Source organism: Zootoca vivipara, chromosome 3 (genome assembly GCF_963506605.1).
Source record: "Zootoca vivipara chromosome 3, rZooViv1.1, whole genome shotgun sequence".
Classification (NCBI taxonomy): Eukaryota; Metazoa; Chordata; class Lepidosauria; order Squamata; family Lacertidae; genus Zootoca; species Zootoca vivipara.
Genome location: NC_083278.1, coordinates 66,570,150 through 66,591,424, shown reverse-complemented (window position 1 = coordinate 66,591,424; position 21,275 = coordinate 66,570,150). Strand labels below are relative to the sequence as shown.

The 21,275-nt window shown below is 39.5% G+C and overlaps 1 protein-coding gene across 10 annotated transcripts in view; it reads right to left on the bottom strand.

Moving 5' to 3' along the window:
* The window catches only part of ARID1B (AT-rich interaction domain 1B), a 363,660-nt gene that overhangs the window by 15,504 nt on the left and 326,881 nt on the right, over positions 1 to 21,275 (bottom strand). For 6 of the 10 annotated variants that reach the window (XM_035108659.2, XM_035108661.2, XM_035108662.2 and 3 more), the window contains 6 exons: positions 18,915 to 19,021; positions 18,012 to 18,170; positions 10,697 to 10,906; positions 9,384 to 9,588; positions 1,001 to 1,139; positions 70 to 242 (listed from right to left, as the gene is read on the bottom strand). In XM_035108659.2, coding sequence (XP_034964550.2) covers positions 70 to 242; positions 1,001 to 1,139; positions 9,384 to 9,588; positions 10,697 to 10,906; positions 18,012 to 18,170; positions 18,915 to 19,021 — 993 coding nt within the window. The remainder of the gene's footprint in view (positions 1 to 69; positions 243 to 1,000; positions 1,140 to 9,383; positions 9,589 to 10,696; positions 10,907 to 18,011; positions 18,171 to 18,914; positions 19,022 to 21,275) is intronic. The other 4 variants (XM_035108664.2, XM_035108666.2, XM_060272781.1 and 1 more) reach the window with 1 other exon arrangement.

Sequence of the window (21,275 nt, the reverse complement as noted above, 5' to 3'; positions counted from 1 at the left end):
TAACAAATCACCTAAAATTCACACACACGTACACATACCGGAATAAAGTTGCTAGGAAACAGAATATACCTTTTCTCATCCCACCAAAAGGGTCCTTATTCGGTTCATAGGGCATTCTTCCCATCATATCTGGCATATTCATAGTCTGCTGATAGGGTGCATTTGGGGTCATGGAGTTTCGCTTTGGGAATGTTGAATCACTTACATCTGAAAAGGGATCATGCACACTAATGGAACTATTTCTAAAGAGACAGAGGAAAAGAAAGCATTAATGTCATGGAAACAGAAACACACATTGTGATACCTTATTAGATGGTGAGCCATGTACTTCAATGAGTTAAATTGCTCAAAAAAACTCCACCGGTTTTACACTTTTACCATTTTACTTTGACAGCCCACTTTCAAAACCATTCTAGGCATTTGTGTTTTCATATAGTAAACTGCCCTGTGATCCTCGGATGATGGGTGCTACATAAATTTAATAAGAATAATAATAATGTGGCAGCCGGGCGGATGGATGCATGACACACACCTTTCCATAAGTGTCCTGAAGCAATGCAAGTGATATGAGTTCCAGAATAAAAGACTCAGCCTGCAAACTCACATGTAAGCTGAAACTAGCTAGTCTCAAGACCGAGACTGGAGAAACCTTCTGTATTTTGACTTCAGCAATGAGTGCAAATCTCAAAAGAAAGCCTGAACACTCACTGGGGTGGGGTGGGGCTACCATTATAAGAAGCTTCCTCCCACTTTACACTGAGTCCATGCAATTCAAGGTCCCAAGGTCTTTCATGGCTGGGCACTGGGGTCAGGATCAAACACAGTGGGGCAAGGGATTATGGAGTTAAGATTCCCATGACATGCAATCATATCACAGATACCAATGAGATTTCTACAACAACAAAACATTGAATTCTGAGCCACAAGAAAACATCCCTGAAAGAAAGATAAAGCATAAAGTCCAGACAGGCTCTAAGAAAGCGGAAAGAAAATATACTACCTGTTGCCCTGCAGAGGTGTCATTTGTCCATGGGGTGTAGATGCTGGTGTTGGAGGCTTGAGGTCACCTGGTACTTCAGTCATGGAATTGCTACCAGTTGACTGAGGGGTCTGTGGACCTTGAAGGGAACCCGAATTTGCTGGAAGATTCAAAACAGGAGAGTAAATATTAGGCATGTGGGAAAATAAATAACTATGAAACCAAGAAGGGGAAACAAAGAGCAAGTGCCCAGCAATATTTTGTTTTCTCTGAATATACCTGGTGCCTGAGATGTTTTATGTTACTAAATTCCTGTCTTTATACAGTATCTAAGACATGAATTTACTGCTTAAGCCAAGATGGTCGGGATTCAGGGTGGTGGCTGAACACACCTCTAAATAATAGGTCACATTCCCTATGTCTAATCCTCTCACTGGATCATTAGATGCCTCATAAGAAACGATTAAATTGAGAGAATGCTGATCCTCCTTCCTACTACCCCAGACACCAACAAAAAAGGCAGAACTAATCTTCTGATTAGATGACTGTTCCAAGGACCATGTCATCTCAAGTGATGCATGTGGAAGAAAAGTTCCCATTTTAATAATGCTAGGACATGAGATGCCTTCTGCAAAGATAGTGATCCTAATGCCTCATTATGTGTAGAACCTCAAATTACTTTTATAGTAGCCTATAAATATGAGAATTGACAGATTTCTGGTATCTTGAGATTATAGAATTATCCTTAGATGAATATAATAGTGACTAAATCAGTTCTATAAATAGGTGCTATTTGAATCTTTAGGGTTTGCCCTGTCCATTTACTGCTTCCTGAAACACTGGAACCATTAGCAATGGTTATTTCTGATTCAACAAATATAGAACTGAAAAAAGCTGAGAATTCATAAACTGTTGACTAGAAAATATCAAATACTCATCTCACACTATATTTCAACCTTTCCTCAGCTCATTAAGCATCAATTTTGCTTAGCTGTACCTTAATTCTAACTAAATTCAGTCTAAGAAACAAAAGCTAATCGTTTGTAGAACATACTTGTAACATTTACAGAAAGCACGAATATACTTTGTTTTGGGGGCAAAATAATGATCTCTCTCACAGTGTCTAGTCATATAAATATGTCTGACATAAAAAGAGAAAGGAAAACAAGATACCCAACTGTGAATTTGTAGGCTAGGTTTCTACCTGCTGGTTGTTGTTTTTGAAACTACTAGCTATAATAAACAGCTGCAAAATGTGGCATGCAGTGGAAGCCATAGGCTTGAGCCACAACTGTGAAACAGAAGAGCCAATTCTAAGGACCTGAGTGTATTTCAAAGGATTTTGAAGTATTGCTTCCCAATACTTTATTTTTTTACTGATAATCTGTCCAGTCTGGAGAGGTTCAGGTCAGGCAACAACTTTACCATTATGATGATGATGATTTTATCCAAATAAATAAGGTCCAACAGGGTCTGTGGAAGATGCTGATGTTTTTTGATGAGCATCAGGAGGACCAGAGCTCCACAGCAATCACTGAAGTGACCTTTCTTCTATGGGCTCATATGATTCTAATTTGTTGCACAGAACTAATACACCAAAGAGCGATCTCAGAGGTCATGGTGGAACTCAGGTGCACAAGAGGTCTACAGATTTGTTAGTCAATGACCCCTGAATTATTGCCAAGGGAGACTGCAGGAAGTCATTGGTGTATTAGTATTAATATTTGTTAGTCGCTTGTCTCACATTGATCCAAAGCAACTTACTCTATACGCCACAACCACTTTTTGTGACATTAAAATACGCAATCAACACTTTTAAAACCACAAATTACTTTTAAAGTAGCACTGAGGGGGGAGTTTAAAATTAATTACAAATTGTTAAACCCCCTGCCTTTCCTTTTTCCAACTCCCCACCTATCCACTCTAAACCATAGAGTGGTTTATAGAGTCTATAACCAGAACTGACTAATTTCAAAGGGATGGGCGGTCAGAGGAACATTCTCAACCCCAGCTCTACCAAAAGTAATGCCGGTGCAGAAATGACAGGAAAATCCATAGTGTCACTCCAAAAAAGGACGTCCACTTCACATCCAAATTGTACCCATACTGCAATCCCATACTCCGCCCTCAGATTAATCCTGGACTGGAGTATCTGGTGTAACTCAAGTTAATTTCTACAGGATATGGCATTCATGCTTCCCCTCCTGTTGTCTGTGCATGCATGCATGCATGCATGCACAAATGTACCTAGCTTCTCTCAACACACTAGGATCTTTCCAAATGCTTAAAACAAACAATATTTCCCCACCCACCACCCTGGTTGGGCAAATGGAGCCCTGTGGAATATCAGAACCTCAGACGGGGAAGGGAAGCAGTATCCTTGGACCACGTTCTGGGTTCTGTTGGTCAGGAACAAGCAAGGCCAATTTGCTTGTTTGTCAGGAACAGGCAAAACCAATTGAATATTGTGCTCCTAATGTCTATCCCTTCAAGACAAAACAGGCTAAAAACCTTAGAAATGCCCTGCTGCATCTAAACAATGGCTCTGATCTCACCCAGTGGCCACCCAGATTCCTATGCAAGCAGGACGAGTACAAAACAACCTTTTCCACTTGTGCTTCACAGCAACTTGTATTCAGAGACACACTGTCCCCAATACTGGAGGTAATACCCAGCCACCATGGCTAGTACCCACGAACAGGCTTACCCTTTATGATTTTGTCTAATCCCCTTTCAAAGCCAACAAGTTGTGGGGCTGTGGATGCCATGGTTTAACATGTTGCTGCTCATCATCCATGACTACCTGTAAGATCTAGGCCTGATTGGATACCCATAAACATGCGCAGGTGAAAAAAAAGAAGATGTGACAAGGAATTAAGGGCTGAAAAGGAAGAAAAGACTGTGCTGAATCTGTCTTTTTTTAATTAAAAAAAAGCAATTCTTTTTAAATAATAAAAATCAGATGGAAGGTGGCCTGAAATAAACTTAGCTACATCACCCAAAGGACAGGAACAGGCCGAAAAGTGAGTAACAGATCCTGTAATGCGTCAAAAGTTTGGGTTCAACTCTTTATGGCTTGGAGTGCAATCTGGAAAGGACCGTCACCATACAATGAGTAGTAGATGCACCACAGCAGCACTTGGTGAGTTGCTAGAATAGTTTCAGACATCTTTTTCATTTGCCATGCCCACCTAATCATACTATCCAGTTAATAATAAAAAGGAGAGGGGAGGGAGAGAATGAAACCTCTTTTACTTGCCAGCAGTCTCCCGGCTATTCCCCCCCCCCCCAAAAAAAAACCTGAGGCTGGAAATGGGGGGGAATGACTATAACCTCTTGGAACTTCATTAATAAGAGGCCTAACGTGCTCTCTAGGATATCCCTACCTTTTGCCAGAAGCTACAAATGTATATTCTAAAGTAAACAATGGAAAGGTTACTGAAGGTTAAGTACATTCACATACTTCAGTCTTAACAGCCAGACACCACGCTGGGAACATAATTTACACAGCATGAACTCAGTGCCCTAATTCTGACAAGGGTGGGGGAAGCGGTGGGAGGTTTCGCAGGATGCATCACATGTCCACAGTGAATGGAGGTCAATCAAAGGGCACCTTTGTTTATAACCCAGACCCCTCTCTCGTTTATCTTCCGCTGGGGATTCCCTGGTTGGCTGCATGACAGATTTTGTGACATCACCTGTCAGCTAATAATAGAAATTCAGTCAGCCACCTGCCAGCAAAGATAGATGGGTTTTTGGTTACAGACTTACTAATTAAATGACTGGCTTACACCCGCCTCCCCTCCCCTCCCCTCCCTCCTCGTGTTGCATCTCAGCTGCCAAGGAAACCCAGGGAGCAGCTCCTCGGTGCTCTCGGTTGTAGCGGAGTCTCAAACTTTTACGGATTTGCTATAATGAGCCCTCTGCTAACATCAGAGAGGCAGGAGTCTTTGAAGTACTTGGCTCAGTTCTCTCTGACTATCTGGTGAAACAGAAAAACAACCAACAGATCCACATATCAGCCAAGGATGAGGCCGTATGAACCCCACAGCATGCAGGGATGTTTGCAAAAGCTCATACCTTGGGGCAACACCTTGGCATGTTCCCTTCTGATAGGATTCATTGAGTAGGAGTCAATGATGTTTCATGCATTCATTCAGATGGTAATGACTGGGCCAGAAATATTTTAACACAGCACCACACACCACTTTCAAACAAGTTAGGATTGTTAGGATCAGAGCCTTAGAATGAGGGTATCTTGGCTGATATATGAGGAAGTCTGTACTCCACTGAATAAGATTAATCCTCTGTCTTGCTCTCTAGGTGTAGCATCCAATTCCTCCTGATGAATTGGTGAACAATATAAAAGCCACAGGGAGAAAAAACCCAGAAAACATTGGCTAGAAACCTCTTTTATGTGGAAGAATAGGCACCTGTAAAGCATGCACAAACATGCAATGTCTATGAAAGTACTATGTATACATGGTCGCATTTGCTGTGGGTGACATGATATCCTCCTTTTTTATTTTATTTTTTTGAGGGAGAAGGACGTGCCTTTACCCCTGAGATACTACAATGATATTTGGCACGCATATTCAGGATAACATTCTACATTTTAAATTAGAACCACAGCTCTACTCCCTCATCTGTTTGCTGCAAATATATCAGAATTTATTTTCATTTATAATGGGAATACATGATGTGATATAACTCAATATTGTAATGAAAAATAAATAAATCTTATTAGTTTAAAAAATAATTTATGGCCACGCTCATGGCAAAGACTCATTTGTCCATATTCTTATTATAATGAAACATATGAAAGTTAGCATGCATGTTTAGAACACCTTTCTAATTTTCAAGTTGAAATATTAGCATCCTTTTTCAAAGAGCCCAGGACAGCTGTAAAATAGTGTGCTGGCATTTCACTCTTAAATACTGAACATGTAAAAATGAAGCATACAATGTACATTGTAAGACATTATTATTTGGTCGAAGTTAGAGCCCAAAACCACTTTCAATGGGATGAGGGGTGGGGGGGGGGGAAGATTCAAAACACAGTTCAAACCAGTATCAAAAGTGAGACCTTTCAAACACTAGTACTGTATGTAAAATGAAATTTAATTATATCCTAAATACAGCCAGTGAAGTGGCTAGGAGGAAATTGGAGAGCATTATTTAGTCTCATATATAAATCCCTTTTCCTGCTTTCAGCAGATGCTGATGAGAAATCTGTTTGGTAATTGACTTTGTACTAGTAAAACGTAGTTCAAAGGAGTGAAAGCAGAAACACCGACAGGACTGTTTCCTGTTTTCAGTAGTATCTTATTCTGCTCCGAAGCCACAGCAAGTTTATCTAGCCCAACTTGCAACACAAGTTCTTTTGTGTCGTTTACAGTGCCTATGGGTCCATAAAATGTTTGAAAAGAACCAATGCTGGCAATTAGGAAACAAGTCCTTATGCATTTCACAGAATCTATACCTCAGCAGGTATAGATTCTTTCATCTAGAAATAGAGTCTTTCTTGGGGTAGACCTGTTTTACATTTCCCTCTCCCACACTAAACAAAACACACCTTCCTTTTCAAGTCCCTAAGCTCTGGAGTTTTTTTGGGTGTGTGTGTGGGAAGAAGTTTCCATTTAGACCAAAGACAAGTTCTTTGAACTAAGTACAATGCTGTTGATGATATATTTTGTACTTGAAATCTGTCAGTTTCATGCCAGTAAGAGGGTACAGAGGTGTAAGGAGTGGTGATAAGAGGTAAAGAGAAGTTCAGTTGCACGGGGGTGGGGTGGGGAATCCTAACACTAATTCTTCTTGTAAGTTTGTGGATGTTAGACCCATTCTAACCCCTGGACACAGCAAATGTTACAATATAAGCCAGGCTAGCTTCCTGTGCTGAGGCAATCACCTGGGTGATGGGCCACTGGAACAAAGGAAACGTGATAGGCCATCAAGAGAACAGAAGAAAGGGGGCTCTGTGCCAGTCAGCAAATGGATGGGGTCCCCCCTCTACCTTTTAGATAGTGAGAAGCAAAAAGTCTGAGGGCAGTTTGCTGTGATGTGACTAAGAGGAAAAAGCTGCAGGCTGGAAAGGCAGAGAGAAAGCCATGGCCGATTTCTGCTTGAATCCAAGATTGTGGCACTTGGAGACACAATACCGTTCTTGGTGCGGTGATGCTGTGAACCGCTCCATGGTAGGTTCAGGTTGTATATACAGTCATACCTCGGTTTAAGTATGCTTCGGTTTGAGTACTTTCAGTTTAAGTACTCCGCGGACCTGTCTGGAACGGATTAATCCACTTTCCATTACTTTCAATGGGAATTTGCTTCAGGTTAAGTACGCTTCAGTTTAAGTACTCCACAGACCGTCTGGAACGGATTAATCCCCTTTCCATTACTTTCAATGGGAAAGTTGCTTCAGGTTAAGTACAGACTTCCGGAACCAATTGTGTACTTAAACCGAGGTACTACTGTATGTGTACATAAACCATATATCATTGAGACACCACAGGCTCCGCTGTGCCTCATTTCCAAAAGGAAACACAAACCCTGGGTAGGCGCCTGGAATCTCACACCCCTCGGAGTTGGGGTGGCATGCAACTGTATTTTTTACTTTGGTTCTCTGTCTTTCTAGAGGGTTTATATGTTGCAATAAAAGGACACTAAACTGCTATGAAAATTTCCTGATTTTTGTGAAGGAAAAATAATACTTCTCATCATAGTTGGAAATGAATTTCTCTACCATAATGCGCACCACATAAAAAAATGGACAAGAAGGTATATTTGAAGGTATTTATGGATGGATATATGACCCCATACCAAAATACCAAAAAAGGTAAAATTGCTCTAGTTCAAAATATGTTAAATTGTTGCCAGTGATTTAATTAATTTAGGAAAAGAATAAAGAACACTAGAACAAAAAATCTTAGGACACTTAATACTAAGTTTTATTATGGCATTTTCTCTTATTCATTCAATAAATGAATGAAACTTTATCCTCAGTTGGCAGATACATACACATGCAAACACTCATGCATGGGCACAGAGGAAAAAGGTTTTTTTTTCAAAGCAGTGGTCATGTAATATAAGGGGTTGCAGTAGGTCTGTGACATTCCTATACAGAGCCCAGATGTATATATGATAAGAACAGCATACCCCACTCATAAAATCAGCCACTGTGATAATACTATCTTTTTACTGTAATTTAACAGCTGTAGTGGGAAAGAAATCCAGAATACTGATTAAGCCCAAATTGAATAGAATCTACTTTACTGATAACATTCTGGTCCAGCAATTTCACACTGGAGCCTCTGCTTTGAGTCTTTTTTGTTGAAGGATGATGACTTTGACGATGCTGAGAGGTCAGCAGTGTAGTGAAATGGGGAAATTCTCCTACTGGTTTCTGAATGTTGAGATTTTGTTGTCAGATTTGTGTCCAGTTTCTCTTGTGTAGAAACTGAGCTCTTAGTTCTAAACAGACCATGAAAGGGAATTGTGGCAGGTGTACATACATACACATACACACACAGACACACACAGACACACACACACACACGGTAAATACTGGAGAAAGAGTAGCTAAGAGCCACTGCTCATATGGGCTGTTGTTTTTAATATAATACTATCATCTGAAAAAAACCTGGGGACCGAGTTCCTGTGTCAAGCTATCTATTGCTAAACCTGGCCTCTGCATTTCTTGTAACTGTAAATAATATATTCTGAGACATTAGCAAACAACTTCTACAGCGCCAAACAGAAGCTAGCAGTAGTTGTCAAAGAAAAGACGGCAGGGCTGATGCCTCTGTGCCTTTGGTCTTTTTGTTCCTTGCCCATGTGATCTCTACCATCACAACCCTCTCACTTCCATCTGCATCCACTAACTGCTCCCATTCCCGATTCCTCCGTGTCTCTCACCTCACCTCCCTCAATATCCTTTCCTCATTGTTTGGACATATTCATTATTGAATCAACCATCATTTCTCCGCCCCTCAGCCTTCTGTTCCTTCTTCTTTTCTGCCAACTCTCATTCACTTTCTCTGCCTTCCCCTGCTGCTTTCTCTCTCAAACTTCAACCTACTGTATTTTTTTTGTTCCAGGGTCTTCCCTTCCTCTAAACTGCAATCTTCGTTGCTTATCACCACCAAAAATGTCACCATGTTCTGTACAAATGATGAAGAGTGTAGGGGAACACACCACATATTTTTGCAAATGTCAATATGAAAGCATATAGGTTATATAGGTTGCCGAAGATTACAAAGACATGTTTAACTGAGCGGCTTGATCAATTCAATAGGAATATCCCAATCAAACAAGAGGCTCTGGAGGTCTAGAGCAAAAAGTAACTACATCTCCTTTACACTTTAAGCAACATGACCAATGTTCCTGCAGTTCTTCTGCTTACCAGGAGATGGCGGCTGAATCTTAGGTTGTTTCTTGGTATCTCCCGTACTGAAGACTTCTGGAGGGGGCTCCTCCCCTCGTTCAATCTTGCATTCAAAGGCAAACAGGTACTGGATATATTGTTTTTTCAGGGAGCTGGCTGCGCTGCTTGAAGTGCCAACATTTAGGTTGGTTGCCAGCTCACGCCACTTCTTATTTTTATTAACCTAGCATAAATAAATAGCAGAATCAGTGGATTGCAACCTGATGAAAGCCAGGAGACATTTTTAAAAACACAGCACTTAATGCCTTTTTTTGTTTTTTTGCCTCTTTTAACTAATGCTCATTACTCCCACACTCGTTTGTAACACACAAACAGCATTTACACTTATAAAACCATTAAAGAACCTGTTGATAGCTATACAAAACACAGTATCTTCTGCCAGGCATCAGTTCTCTACTCTTTACATTTTGGGGAAAGCTGGGGCTTGTAATGTGCAGTTAGCCAATCTATCTTCCACCTAATATGTACTTATTCGCTCTGGCACACAAACAAGCATGCAGACTCCAATTATAAACAACCATTTCTAAAAACTAATTTAAAATGGCAATTATAAGGCCTTTTTTCACTGTTGAAGTGCTTTGACATTGATATAAAAAATTAAAATGAAAGGCCGTTTCTCTTCCAAAATAGCCACTAGTTGAAGGATCATTTAGCTAGTAATTCCTAATTCAAGTGCTGTAATGCCAGGGCTTCTTGTGATGGAGATCAGTGGTCTCTTTGCAGAACAAGATATACAGTCAAACAAGGTTCAAAATGAATTACAACTGATTTTGAACATACTAAGGTGATTCAGTGAGTTTCTTTATTGAAAGCCTTACATATGGTGGCCGACTAGAATGAATCTTGCTTTATGCCGTATGATATCAAAGCCTGTAAGTCTTAGAGCTGCACAATGACATTTTTCTGTGCTTGTGATGATAAAGAAGTGTATACCATGTGAATTCTTGCAAACTAAATTCCAATATTGCGTATACCAGCTCTGAAACACAGGTGCATATGACAAAACTTGTGCATTTTTCACAGAAATGGTATACTGAGATGTATCATCTATAGCTGTGGTGGAAAGACATAATTATTCTTTATAGTTGCTAATATCTATATGGTGTCCAAGAAAATACTTACGCACATATGCTTAATAAATCCAGAATAGCCCTGGTTCTTAGACTTGGGTGCTGCTAACAAAGAGGTCTGACTTCACCCCCAGAGGTGCACTCCATTGTCTCTCCAGACAGACGGATGCCAACGAAAACTAAGATGTAAGAATTTCTTACCTGTGCTAAACCTCCAATCTCCTTAACACAGACATACAGCCTGAAAAGATCTAGTGGCTTCTTGCCTACAGCAGGTAGACTGGCCACAGGTGTTCCCCTCTCTTCCATGAAGTTGAGATACCGATCCACCCACATTCTGCGCTCTGGTTCATTTCCCAGCTCATACATTTTTGTGATCTTCTCTCCAGTTGTGGTAGACGAATTTGATTTCTAAAGCAAAAGCATTTTTTAAAAAAGCATTGGGGTAGGGGCAAGAAGGGAAAAGATAGTAAGAAACTCACAATGGTGACAAAGAGAGGATGTTAAACTAAAGCTATCACACAACAGGCAGGAATGAAGGCTACTAGTTCAGGCACAAACAATACATTCTGTCCACATGCTGCAGTTTGCTCATCTGATTTTGCAAAACAAAGGGCCCAAACTCCCCCTTTTATTTTTTTAATGTTTTGCCCTTATACATGAACTTTGGATCTCAGAAGGCAAGTTTCTGATGATGCCTCAAGTCATTCATAACGTAGCTTCATTAAGCTATATGACATAGGAGGAAAACAAAAAAGATTGCTTGGAAATCCACCTTAAAATGAATGCCACCAGATATGAGAGTGAAAAGCTAAAGAAATAATCGTAGAATGGAACAGGTCAAATCAATTTTGCCAAATCTGGTTTCTTGCTATATCTGGCTAAAAAGTTGGTAAAAGTAAGTCAACACAGTTATTAAAAAAGTTCTCACTCTATTGCAGTGCATGAGCTGTCAAAAGTACCTTTTATCAGTTTTCTAGGATCTTCCTATGGTCTTCTGAGCTCAATTCTATTTCTGTGTTATTTATGAAGCCCCAACTATCTTGAGTCATTCAAACATGACATGTCATTTCTTCCCCTACATCCCTTTGTACCACCTGTATGTGAAGTTCAAGGGGCAAAAACTCTTAAAAGCGATGATGGCAATAGTTGCTTGATGTTGGGGCAGTTGCCAAGGTCTCATCTTATTTCACTGACTTCCATGCTTGGGATGGAGTCCACTGTTTTTAATTAACCAAATCACCTTGCTCTATAAAACTTTTTTGCTTTATATACAAAATTCTCATTTATTCACAGTAATGCTTATGTAACGTTGTTGGTCACATTCTGAAATAAAGGACAGTATCAATTTACTTTTAGCATATTTACCAAAGGGACACTTATTAATTACTTAGGTTGAACTGGGGTTTACTAGATGTAAATGGAGGGTTGCAACAGGAGAATGTGGCACATCTTATTGTCTTTCCTATTGCTTAATTTAGGAGGATATTAATTCTTTATCAACTTTCCCCTTAAAAACAATTGCACAGCAAACTATTCTAGTGAATTTTGAAAAAAGGCAGAAAGAGCTATAGATATTTCACATATATTCACAATATCATTTTAGATACGTCAATATATTTGGAATGCAGGGAAGCAAACAAAGAAATTATTTATTGCTCTGAACAACTAATTATTGCAGCCAACACTACTATTGATAATTAATTTTTATATTTTCTTACTTCTGATTCCACATGCTCAATACTTGCAGCACATGTTATCTCTTAATAATATAACCCTTAATAATTTTCACTCTGCTGCCATTCCAATTGCCTATTACAAGAAACATTCAGACTTAATGGCCAAACAAAGGTTTTTCGATTTTACACAGTGAAATACTTCTTCTTATAAAGCTATATCATTAAAAAATGGGAAGTAGTTTACCGTCCTTTCTTTGCTGGGCACTTGTACTGTCTACATAAAGAAAAGTCACTTTTCAACGAGATGGCAACAGGCCACAAAGTGACAACATAATCTGAAAACATTACTATTTACAGAACGAAAGAAGGACTTCTCACTGCAGGAGCTTTCAGGCTGTCAAGCTCAGTGAAGTGGGTGCAATTTTCCTCTAAAATGAAATATTAACTTCAAAAGAATAAGGAAAAAATCTTTCCATAGAGGGCTTGATTTCTACCGTCTGCACCCCACAGCTAAAAACATTAAAAATTTCACATTTTGCACATGCAACTGCTCGGTCAAGCACAGATTATAGAAGCTTTGTATGGCCAGATTCTGCCTATAGAACATACCTCCTTCAAGTAAAGTTTTATACTTGACAATTCTGATATTTATTGCATTGTAAAATCAATAAACTATGAACTGAAGTCAGTGCAAAAATCAAAGCTGGAGTAAATAGTAAAAAATAATGAATGTAGCATCAAATGGTTTTGTTGATGCACAGCAGGGTAAGTAAAGTAAAGTAATTGTGCTGGTATTAAGTTAACCAAAAGTATTCCATGATGAAAGGCTTCTGAAACAAGATGAGTAAATAATATAATTTCTGTACAAGATGTGTGTTATCCAGTATTTAAAAAATTTGTGACTGGAAAAGTATGCTGATGTACGTGGACAGTAGCTGTGCATTTATTATCCCAAACCTGCCTGTTCTCAACAGTTACATTGTAGTGAACGATTATTTCCATGTGTTCATGCAAAACACCTCTGCAAGCATGTGCATCTAGCAACAAATAGTCACAGGTGAACTACAACAAAGTTCACTGTACCATCACTGATGGATTTTTGAGTGCCTGAAAAATTCTAAAGACTGCATAGCCTTCACTGGGGGAGCATTCACCAGCCTGTAATTTGTATATGTTATTGTGAATGTCCAAAATCCATAGACCATCTTGCATAAAGGTAAAGGGACCCCTGACCATTAGGTCCAGTCGTGACCGACTGTGGGGTTGCGGTGCTCATCTCTTGTTATTGGCCGAGGGAGCCGGTGTACAGCTTTCCAGGTCATGTGGCCAGCAGAACAAGAGCAGGACACGGAAATGCCGTTTACCTTCCAGCTGTATTTATCTACTTGCACTTTAAATCTACCTATTTATCTACTTGCACTTACTTTCGAACTGCTAGGTTGGCACAAGCTGGGACCGAGCAACGGGAGCTCACTCCGTCGCGGGGATTCGAACCACCAACCTTCTGATCGGCAAGCCCTAGGCTCTGTGGTTTAACCCACAGCGCCACCCGTGTCCCACGTATCTTGCATACATCTGGTCAATTTCCAGAATGGTAGCTAAACTAGTGTTTGTTTATTATAACTATTACAGTATAGTGTTGTCCACATTTGTATATCTGGACATTAATTGAACAAATGGGGTATTGTTAACATTCCTTGGCGATTGCTGGCTATCTTGCATGTTCACTCTAAGTTACATATTCATGGGAAATGACTCTCATTGTGTGGGGCAGAATCTGTGTACACAGAAAGGCTGTATATGGCAGGGGCCCCTGGAGGGAAGCAATGTGTATCTCTTTGAATAAAGGAAGATACCTTACACTAAGACCAGGTCTAGCTTAGTATTGTCAACACTGACTAGCAGCAGCTCTCAGGTGGGGGGTCTTTCCCACTTCTACACTTTTCCAACACTAGGGATGAGACTTTTTGCATGCAAATCATGTGCCACTGACCAGCAGCCCTTCTTGGTATGCCTTTGGGGTACTACAGATACTTGGCTTTGTATACTGATGATACCCACAGTGAAGAATTCAAGAGTTCCAAATTTGTGTGCTCACACTCATATTCTCTCAAATATGCCATTTATTGCTATCCTATTTATGTACCCAGAGTAAACATAAACTGATCCTATTAACAGCAGAATAGAAGATACCCAGTTTGAAATTCTCTAATTACTCAACCCAGTGTCTTCATATTTTCCTACCCCAGTTGGAATCAAAGTAACAATCTTCATAATACAGGGCTATAACAATGCTTCACTGAAAGCATGTTAGCTCTAGAACTCACTCTCTGCTAGAAATATGTGAAGAATCTGACCAGATGTTGGATATGGTTTTTGGTATCTTCCATCCAATTGATAAAAAGAATACAAAGCTGCTATCCTGAACACTCCAGATCTGATAATTGATAAGGTTAGTAAAATCTTCCAAGCAGATAATTTGGTAGCCCAAATATATCTACTATATATAGTTTAACACCCTGATCTGAAATTTGCTTCATTGAAATAATTTTCACTGAAATCAAAGGATTATGGTAAAAGGAAGAATATATACCTAACCCAAGTTATTTCTTTTCTGGTTCCTTAGAACTCAATCAAATCATAGATATGTGTTCGGAGAAAGTTTTACAATAAATTCTAAGAACTATATCTGAAGTGAGTGTTTACTCTAAATTGAAAACAGAAAGGTAATTACTCCCACCTTCTCTATCCAAAAAACCCCCCTGAAATGGTTCTCTTTCATTAATGCGGAAACAAAACATGCATTTCTAACAGGCTCCCCTGGGGATGAACAACAGCTTAAAGAACTCATGAATACATAATTTCTATCCTAAAGATGTTCTGCATTTCCAGAAATATTGAAAAAGACTGACATTCTATGCACTTAATGCCTCTCTGTGCCCATTTAAGAAAAAGTAAAATACTCAAGAAAATACAATAATTTTCTTCTTTGTAGAGTTGTCCATTACGATAAGCATTCAGGCATGGCCAGTTTTGACATTAGAGGGAACACACACCACCATATGCCTTCTGAGACTCAAAGTCATTGCCCTCTTTCCCTAGTTCCTCTCTACTTTTGTTGATGTTTTCACACTAAGGGCTACAAGCACATATCTCCAAAAACCCTCTAGAACATAATGCACTCATTTAAAATATTAGTTACCTTTCTCTTTCTTTTTGCATGGGACTTTTGTGCTGGTATTCATTTTGCCCATTGATAAAAGCTTAGCAATCTATTCTTAGAGAAACAATTTGCCTGGAAATAATGTTTTTTTTATTTTGGGGACATCGGAATGTTTTAATCTTCACGAACCAAACAAGATAAACACGTGGCTGTCATTAAAAGCAGCAGCTGTATGTATATCAACCCTGACCTTTTCCATAATGTCTAATACAAAGATGGGGAACCTTTTTCAGCCCAAGGGTATGTGATCCCATAGACAACCTTCTGGAGGTCACGAGTGGCATCAAAACAAAAGTGGGTGAGGGTCACAGTGGGCACCCAAATGTATACCATATATCATACCCACCCCGTCCCAAAGCACTTAGGCTTGAAAGGAGAATGCTAGTTTTTACATGCCTGATTGCCAGAGAGAGTGATCTTAATAGAGATTGCAGCTGGATTGATGGAGACTGAACACAGCCATCGTTTGGCACCAGCAGGAGGTAATTTTCAAGTCTAATTGCAGCAGGTCAGGGTGAAGGTGGTGAGTTTTGGAAGGTGAGCTGTAGTGTGTTCCATCTGGTGTGGCAATTAGGCTTGAGAATAGCCTTCTCGTGGCTCCAATGGAAGGTTATTTTCAAGCCTGTGTGTGTGGTTTGGTTGGGGAAGCCCCTCAGTCCTCATCTGGTTCATGGGCTGTGCCTTAATAACATTATATTCAGTGTCTCTCTGCCAATGGCCACCAGTGATATGGAGTGGTACGGAGAAATGCAGAAGACTAGAAAATCGGGAAATTGGTATGCCCTTGTATTAGACAGCATGGAGGTGGGAACTAGACCTGGTGCTGCTGTTTTGGGAGTCAGCTGCATGTCTTTTTCTAAGTTTGGATTAAGTATTTGCCTGATGAAATCAGATACTAATAAAATATTTTTAAAGAAAATATCTTCTTAGAGATCATTTCCCCCCTCCAATCCCTTTACAGTCATACCTCGGTTTAAGTATGCTTCGGTTTGAGTACTTTAAATACTCTAAGGACCCGTCTGGAATGGATTAATCCACTTTCCATTACAGTGGTACCTCGGTTTACAAACACAATTGGTTCCGGAAGTCTGTACTTAACCTGAAGCGTACTTCACCTGAACTTTCCCACTGAAAGTAATGGAAAGTGGATTAATCCGTTCCGGACAGGTCCGCGGAGTACTTAAACTGAAAATACTCAAACCAAGGCGTACTTAAACCGAGGTATGACTGTACTTTCAATGGGAAAGTTTGCTTCAGGTTAAGTACGGACTTCCGGAACCAATTGTATACTTAAACCGAGGTACCACTGTATACAATATTTTCTCTTATTGTCTTCTGGAATTTTCTTTTCCATTAAGGTGCCCTGGTGAAAATTAGGATTTAACTGAAGACACTTCAGTATGTTTAGTGATTATTGCAATTGATGACATGAACACCCCATTCTTCATGCTGTCAGGACTCCAAAATTTATTTAAAATAAGTTATTTGTTTGTCTAACGAAATTGCAGTGGTTAAATAAATCATGTTAAGATTTTAGGTGGAATTCAACATTATGATCGTTCTGTCAGTGAAAGCACTTCGGCTTGCTAGATGGAACAAATCCCCCTCTCTTCCCCCCTGCATTGTTCTGGGGGGGGGTGTCTCTCAACCTCCCAGAGCCAATTTGGGTCTGGAGCATGGGGGTACAAGAGGAGAACATGGGGTGGAAGCCCCATTGCATTAGCAGGACTTGTGCTGGCTTCCACTAGCACAATTGTTTAGTTGAATTAAAGAACTGTAGAATTGGAAGGAATCACAATGGTAATCTAGTCCAACCTCCTGCAATGCAATTTGAATCCATAGCAGACCCTGCTTAGATTTGCAAAATGTGCTTAGCAGTTTTATTTCAGCATCAGCCTATTCAAAATCATTTTGTGTTTAATGAACAAATACTTTTGAAACTACAATGCTGTCTGAAGACTACATGTGTTTTTCAAGTGCAAGTGGATACTGTCAATTTGAAAAAGTAACTTTCCTGTAATGTATAAATACAATTTTATCCTGTATAATATTTTTATGACACCAAATAGGTTTGGGTATTTGGAGATTATGATTGCTCCAAACTATAATGTACACTCAGAAATCACCCAATTCCTTAAGAAAGGAGAGTTTAATTCCTGTTTTTAGATGATAATGCTACTCAACACCCAAATGGAGGGGAAAACAATTTTGCAAAGAGTTTGGACCCAGTAACTGAGACAAAATGTCCTTAACCAACACAGTTAGCATGCTCTGTAAGCTGATGCATTATGAGAAATTTGTTTTCTTCACAACATCTGCTGTATTACAAGAAAAGCCAACTTCTGTGATATACATAAATTTAATCTTCTTTTTATATAAAAGGACTGGACTAAATTTTGCCCTCAGCCAAGCAAGCTCTGTTCCCCACTAAAACCGAGTCAAACAATGAGCTGCAGGAAAGTAACTTAGGGCAGAATTTAGCCTCCTCTGTCATTACAAAGAAAGAAAACCCTTTAGTGGATAAATAATGAAGGAAAGAATCTATAAAACAAACAAGCAAGCATTAAAATATAATAAGTACAAAAAAACCAAAACAAAAGCCAGAGCCACTTACAGGGCTTGATGGAGTCTTTGGCCAGCCTGGGCTGCCAATGCTATCACTTTCATCTCCATGAAATGAGGAGATGCTAGCAGAACTTGGGGACATTGGGGAAGGGACTGGCAGGTTGCCTGGGGTTGGGGGCTGTGAAATACCCTGAGAGATGTAGCTATCCTGTGGTAGAGGAATAAAAAAGAGGACAAAGGCAGGGCAAACTTTATTAAAAATGAAAAAAACACATCCAGTTTAAACAGATTGACCATTTTTTTTCTTGTTAACTATATAAAACATATATAGAGAGAAACAAACACAGACATACACAGAAAACACATACACATATAAATATATATATATATTACGTAAAGTATCAAAACGACATTATTCATATAATTTGGAAAGTTTGCTGGATGCTTGGCTGAAGTCGCTATGCCACCATGCTTCCCTCAAGCTAAATGGAGTATCAAGCATGGGTTTCCCCTTATGAGATAAAGAGAAAAAAATAAATTAAGCTGTTCACCTTATTTTTATCAAATAAGGCAGGAAAGCAAAAGTATGCTGCTGCTGAAACGGCCAAAACAGGAAGCTATAACCGAAGATAGAGGAAATGGCTGCAAGTACCAAGGTAAGACCCATTCTCCCCCCTCCCCCCGCGCACCCAGTGGCGTAGCTCAATTTCCCCACAAGGTACTCCGTAGGTTCCCTTGCCCCCGCGAGTTACAATGCCATAAGAACTAGTAACTTTCAGATCCACACAATGAAGGGAAGAAAATAAAACAACATAAAAAAATAGATTGCATATGAATGGAAAAGAGCATGCGGGATAGAACAGAAAAGGGCAAGCTCAAATCAGAGAATGAAGGACAAATTAGCAGAGTTCTTCTGCGCCAAACCAACATCACATGCAGGTGAGGGAAGTACCTTTTTGCTCTCAAACTGAGGAGGCCCATCTTCTTTTCCATCTGGCTTGAGAGGAATGGGCAGTTTGGACTCGCCTGGAGTCATCATATCTGCAAGACCCATAGGGGCTAATCAAAAAGAGGAAGCATGATTTAGCATCAAGGTTGACTTCTCGGTGTCAAAAACTGATGATACAAGAAACTGGAATATATCAATACTCCATCATTTACAGAGGCTGAGAAGTCCTTTAGATCTCTCAAATTAAGTTTTGAAAATGAGCTATATGTGCAATAGGAGAAAATGTCTCCAAATTAGTACACCCACATAATCACTCTACAAACCTGAAACACAGTTTTAAGGTCTAATTTTAATATCTAATTATTGAGTGACTCACTTTAATAACTGATAGCAATATAATCCAAACCATATATGCTTGCCATGGTAATGCTGAAAAATTGCGGACAACTTCATTAGGCACCTCTTGGATATGTGGTGTAACAAACTATGTTTGATTCTTTAAGTCATTTTCTCAAGCATGAATGTTTTCATTATGAAAAGCTACTTTGGTTACTAGCATTTTAGCAGTCACTATATAATGCATACTTATTATGCAATAATATGGCACCCCAGAGTATCCAGGCCCAAGGCTGAGTTTATAGCTACCTAGAGAGTGGCAGTATAAGAGAAACTGATGATTTGGTTTTCATGAGAGCATTTTCAGTGTCACCAATGCTGGAACAGGTTCCTCTGTACTTTCATAGATGTGAACAAGCACCAGTTGACTTATGGTCAATTTGGATGTTTACTTCATAAGTTTAGGGCTGCCATACGTCCAGAATTTCCTGGACATATCTGGGATTTGTCTGCCGAAAATAGTGTCCGGGTGGAATTTTCAAAAATCTGTTAAAATATCAGGAAAAATCCGGGCATATGGCGGCCCACATTGGAATTAAAAAAAACCAGCTTTTGCCTAAAAAAGCTCAACAAATTTGCCAGAAAAGCTCAACAAATTTTCACTTTTTGAAATATAGCAACCCTATCATAAGTGGGAACAACACAAGACATACTCCTGCTTCTGCTTCCCTCTTAATGTCCCCATCACCGATAAACAGATATTGCAGGTATTCTGACCCAAACTCTTGTGCCCATGGAACTCCTTTATGGGTCAGATTCATGTGGCAATGTTTCATATATGACTTCATTAGCGGACAAACAGAAGTGCGAATGATTCTCACATCAGCTGTTCCAACTAATAAATTAAGGTCTGAATTAGCCCTTGTGGTATGTTATCTGAGTACCACAATAAAATCTGTATGATTACACTATAAAATATCACATAATATTTCTCTGAGCCTCTTAGTTGCCAAATCCCAAGCCTACAACCTAGTCAACTACATTCTTCAACTTGTAAATTATTCTGTAGATCTGTTCTGTGGCCGATGTGGGTATTCAGCTATTTTCCTTCTTAAAGAAGTCAGCTGGGAACATAGCTGAATGCTGATCATTCTCGTTTAGATAACACTTATGCAGACACTTTCCAGAGGTGTGCCAAAGAAATGTTCATTTTCTTCTCATTGTTTTGAAGGTGGGAAAAGTGTAGGAGAGGGCTATTGTTGCATTTTTCCTGAATTTCCTGTTTCAAAGCCGAACGTCAAAAGAAACATTCAGATCAAATATGTATATTGTGTTTTTTCTGTACAGTATAAAACTGTGTGAACAAACAGTGGATGCTCACACTGAGGAATGAATACTTTAAAAACAACAATTTCTAAGAATGTACGGTACCACTGGACACGTTACTGTAGTTATATGTTGTTCTTGTATTTATATGAAAGCCAGTAAAATTATTTGGGGAGAGGGGAATTCTCAGCCTACAACATCCCAAAGGTTTGAGAGCAAAACATCTTGATGATGTGATTCAAGAAACCTCCCTTTCAGCATTCCCTGTCATGTCTCAGCCTTTTCACTTCTCTCTAAAATGCCACTACACAAATCATTTGCCTTTCCCATTGCTTGATCCCCTCCTCAAATCTGTACATGGTTTCCCATACCCTCCTTCATCCAAGATGGACTTATCTTTAAAGGTCTCCAAAACCTTGCCTCACTCTTTTGGTCCTTTATTACCAATTATTCTACCATTGCTTGTGAATTTTGCTCCTCCAACTCTACCATCGTCCATTACCCAAATGTTTCTTACTCTCTAATCTGACTTCACACATTTTCCCTTGCTGTCCCCAATGCATCAAAGTCCCTACCCCAATATCTGCATAGTGTCTTCTCTCTTGTTTGGTTAATCCTTCCTGAAACCTCACTTTTCCCAAGAGGCCTTTGCGTTAAACTGCTGCAAGGCAATTGCACACTCAGATCTAAGTCCTGTTGAGT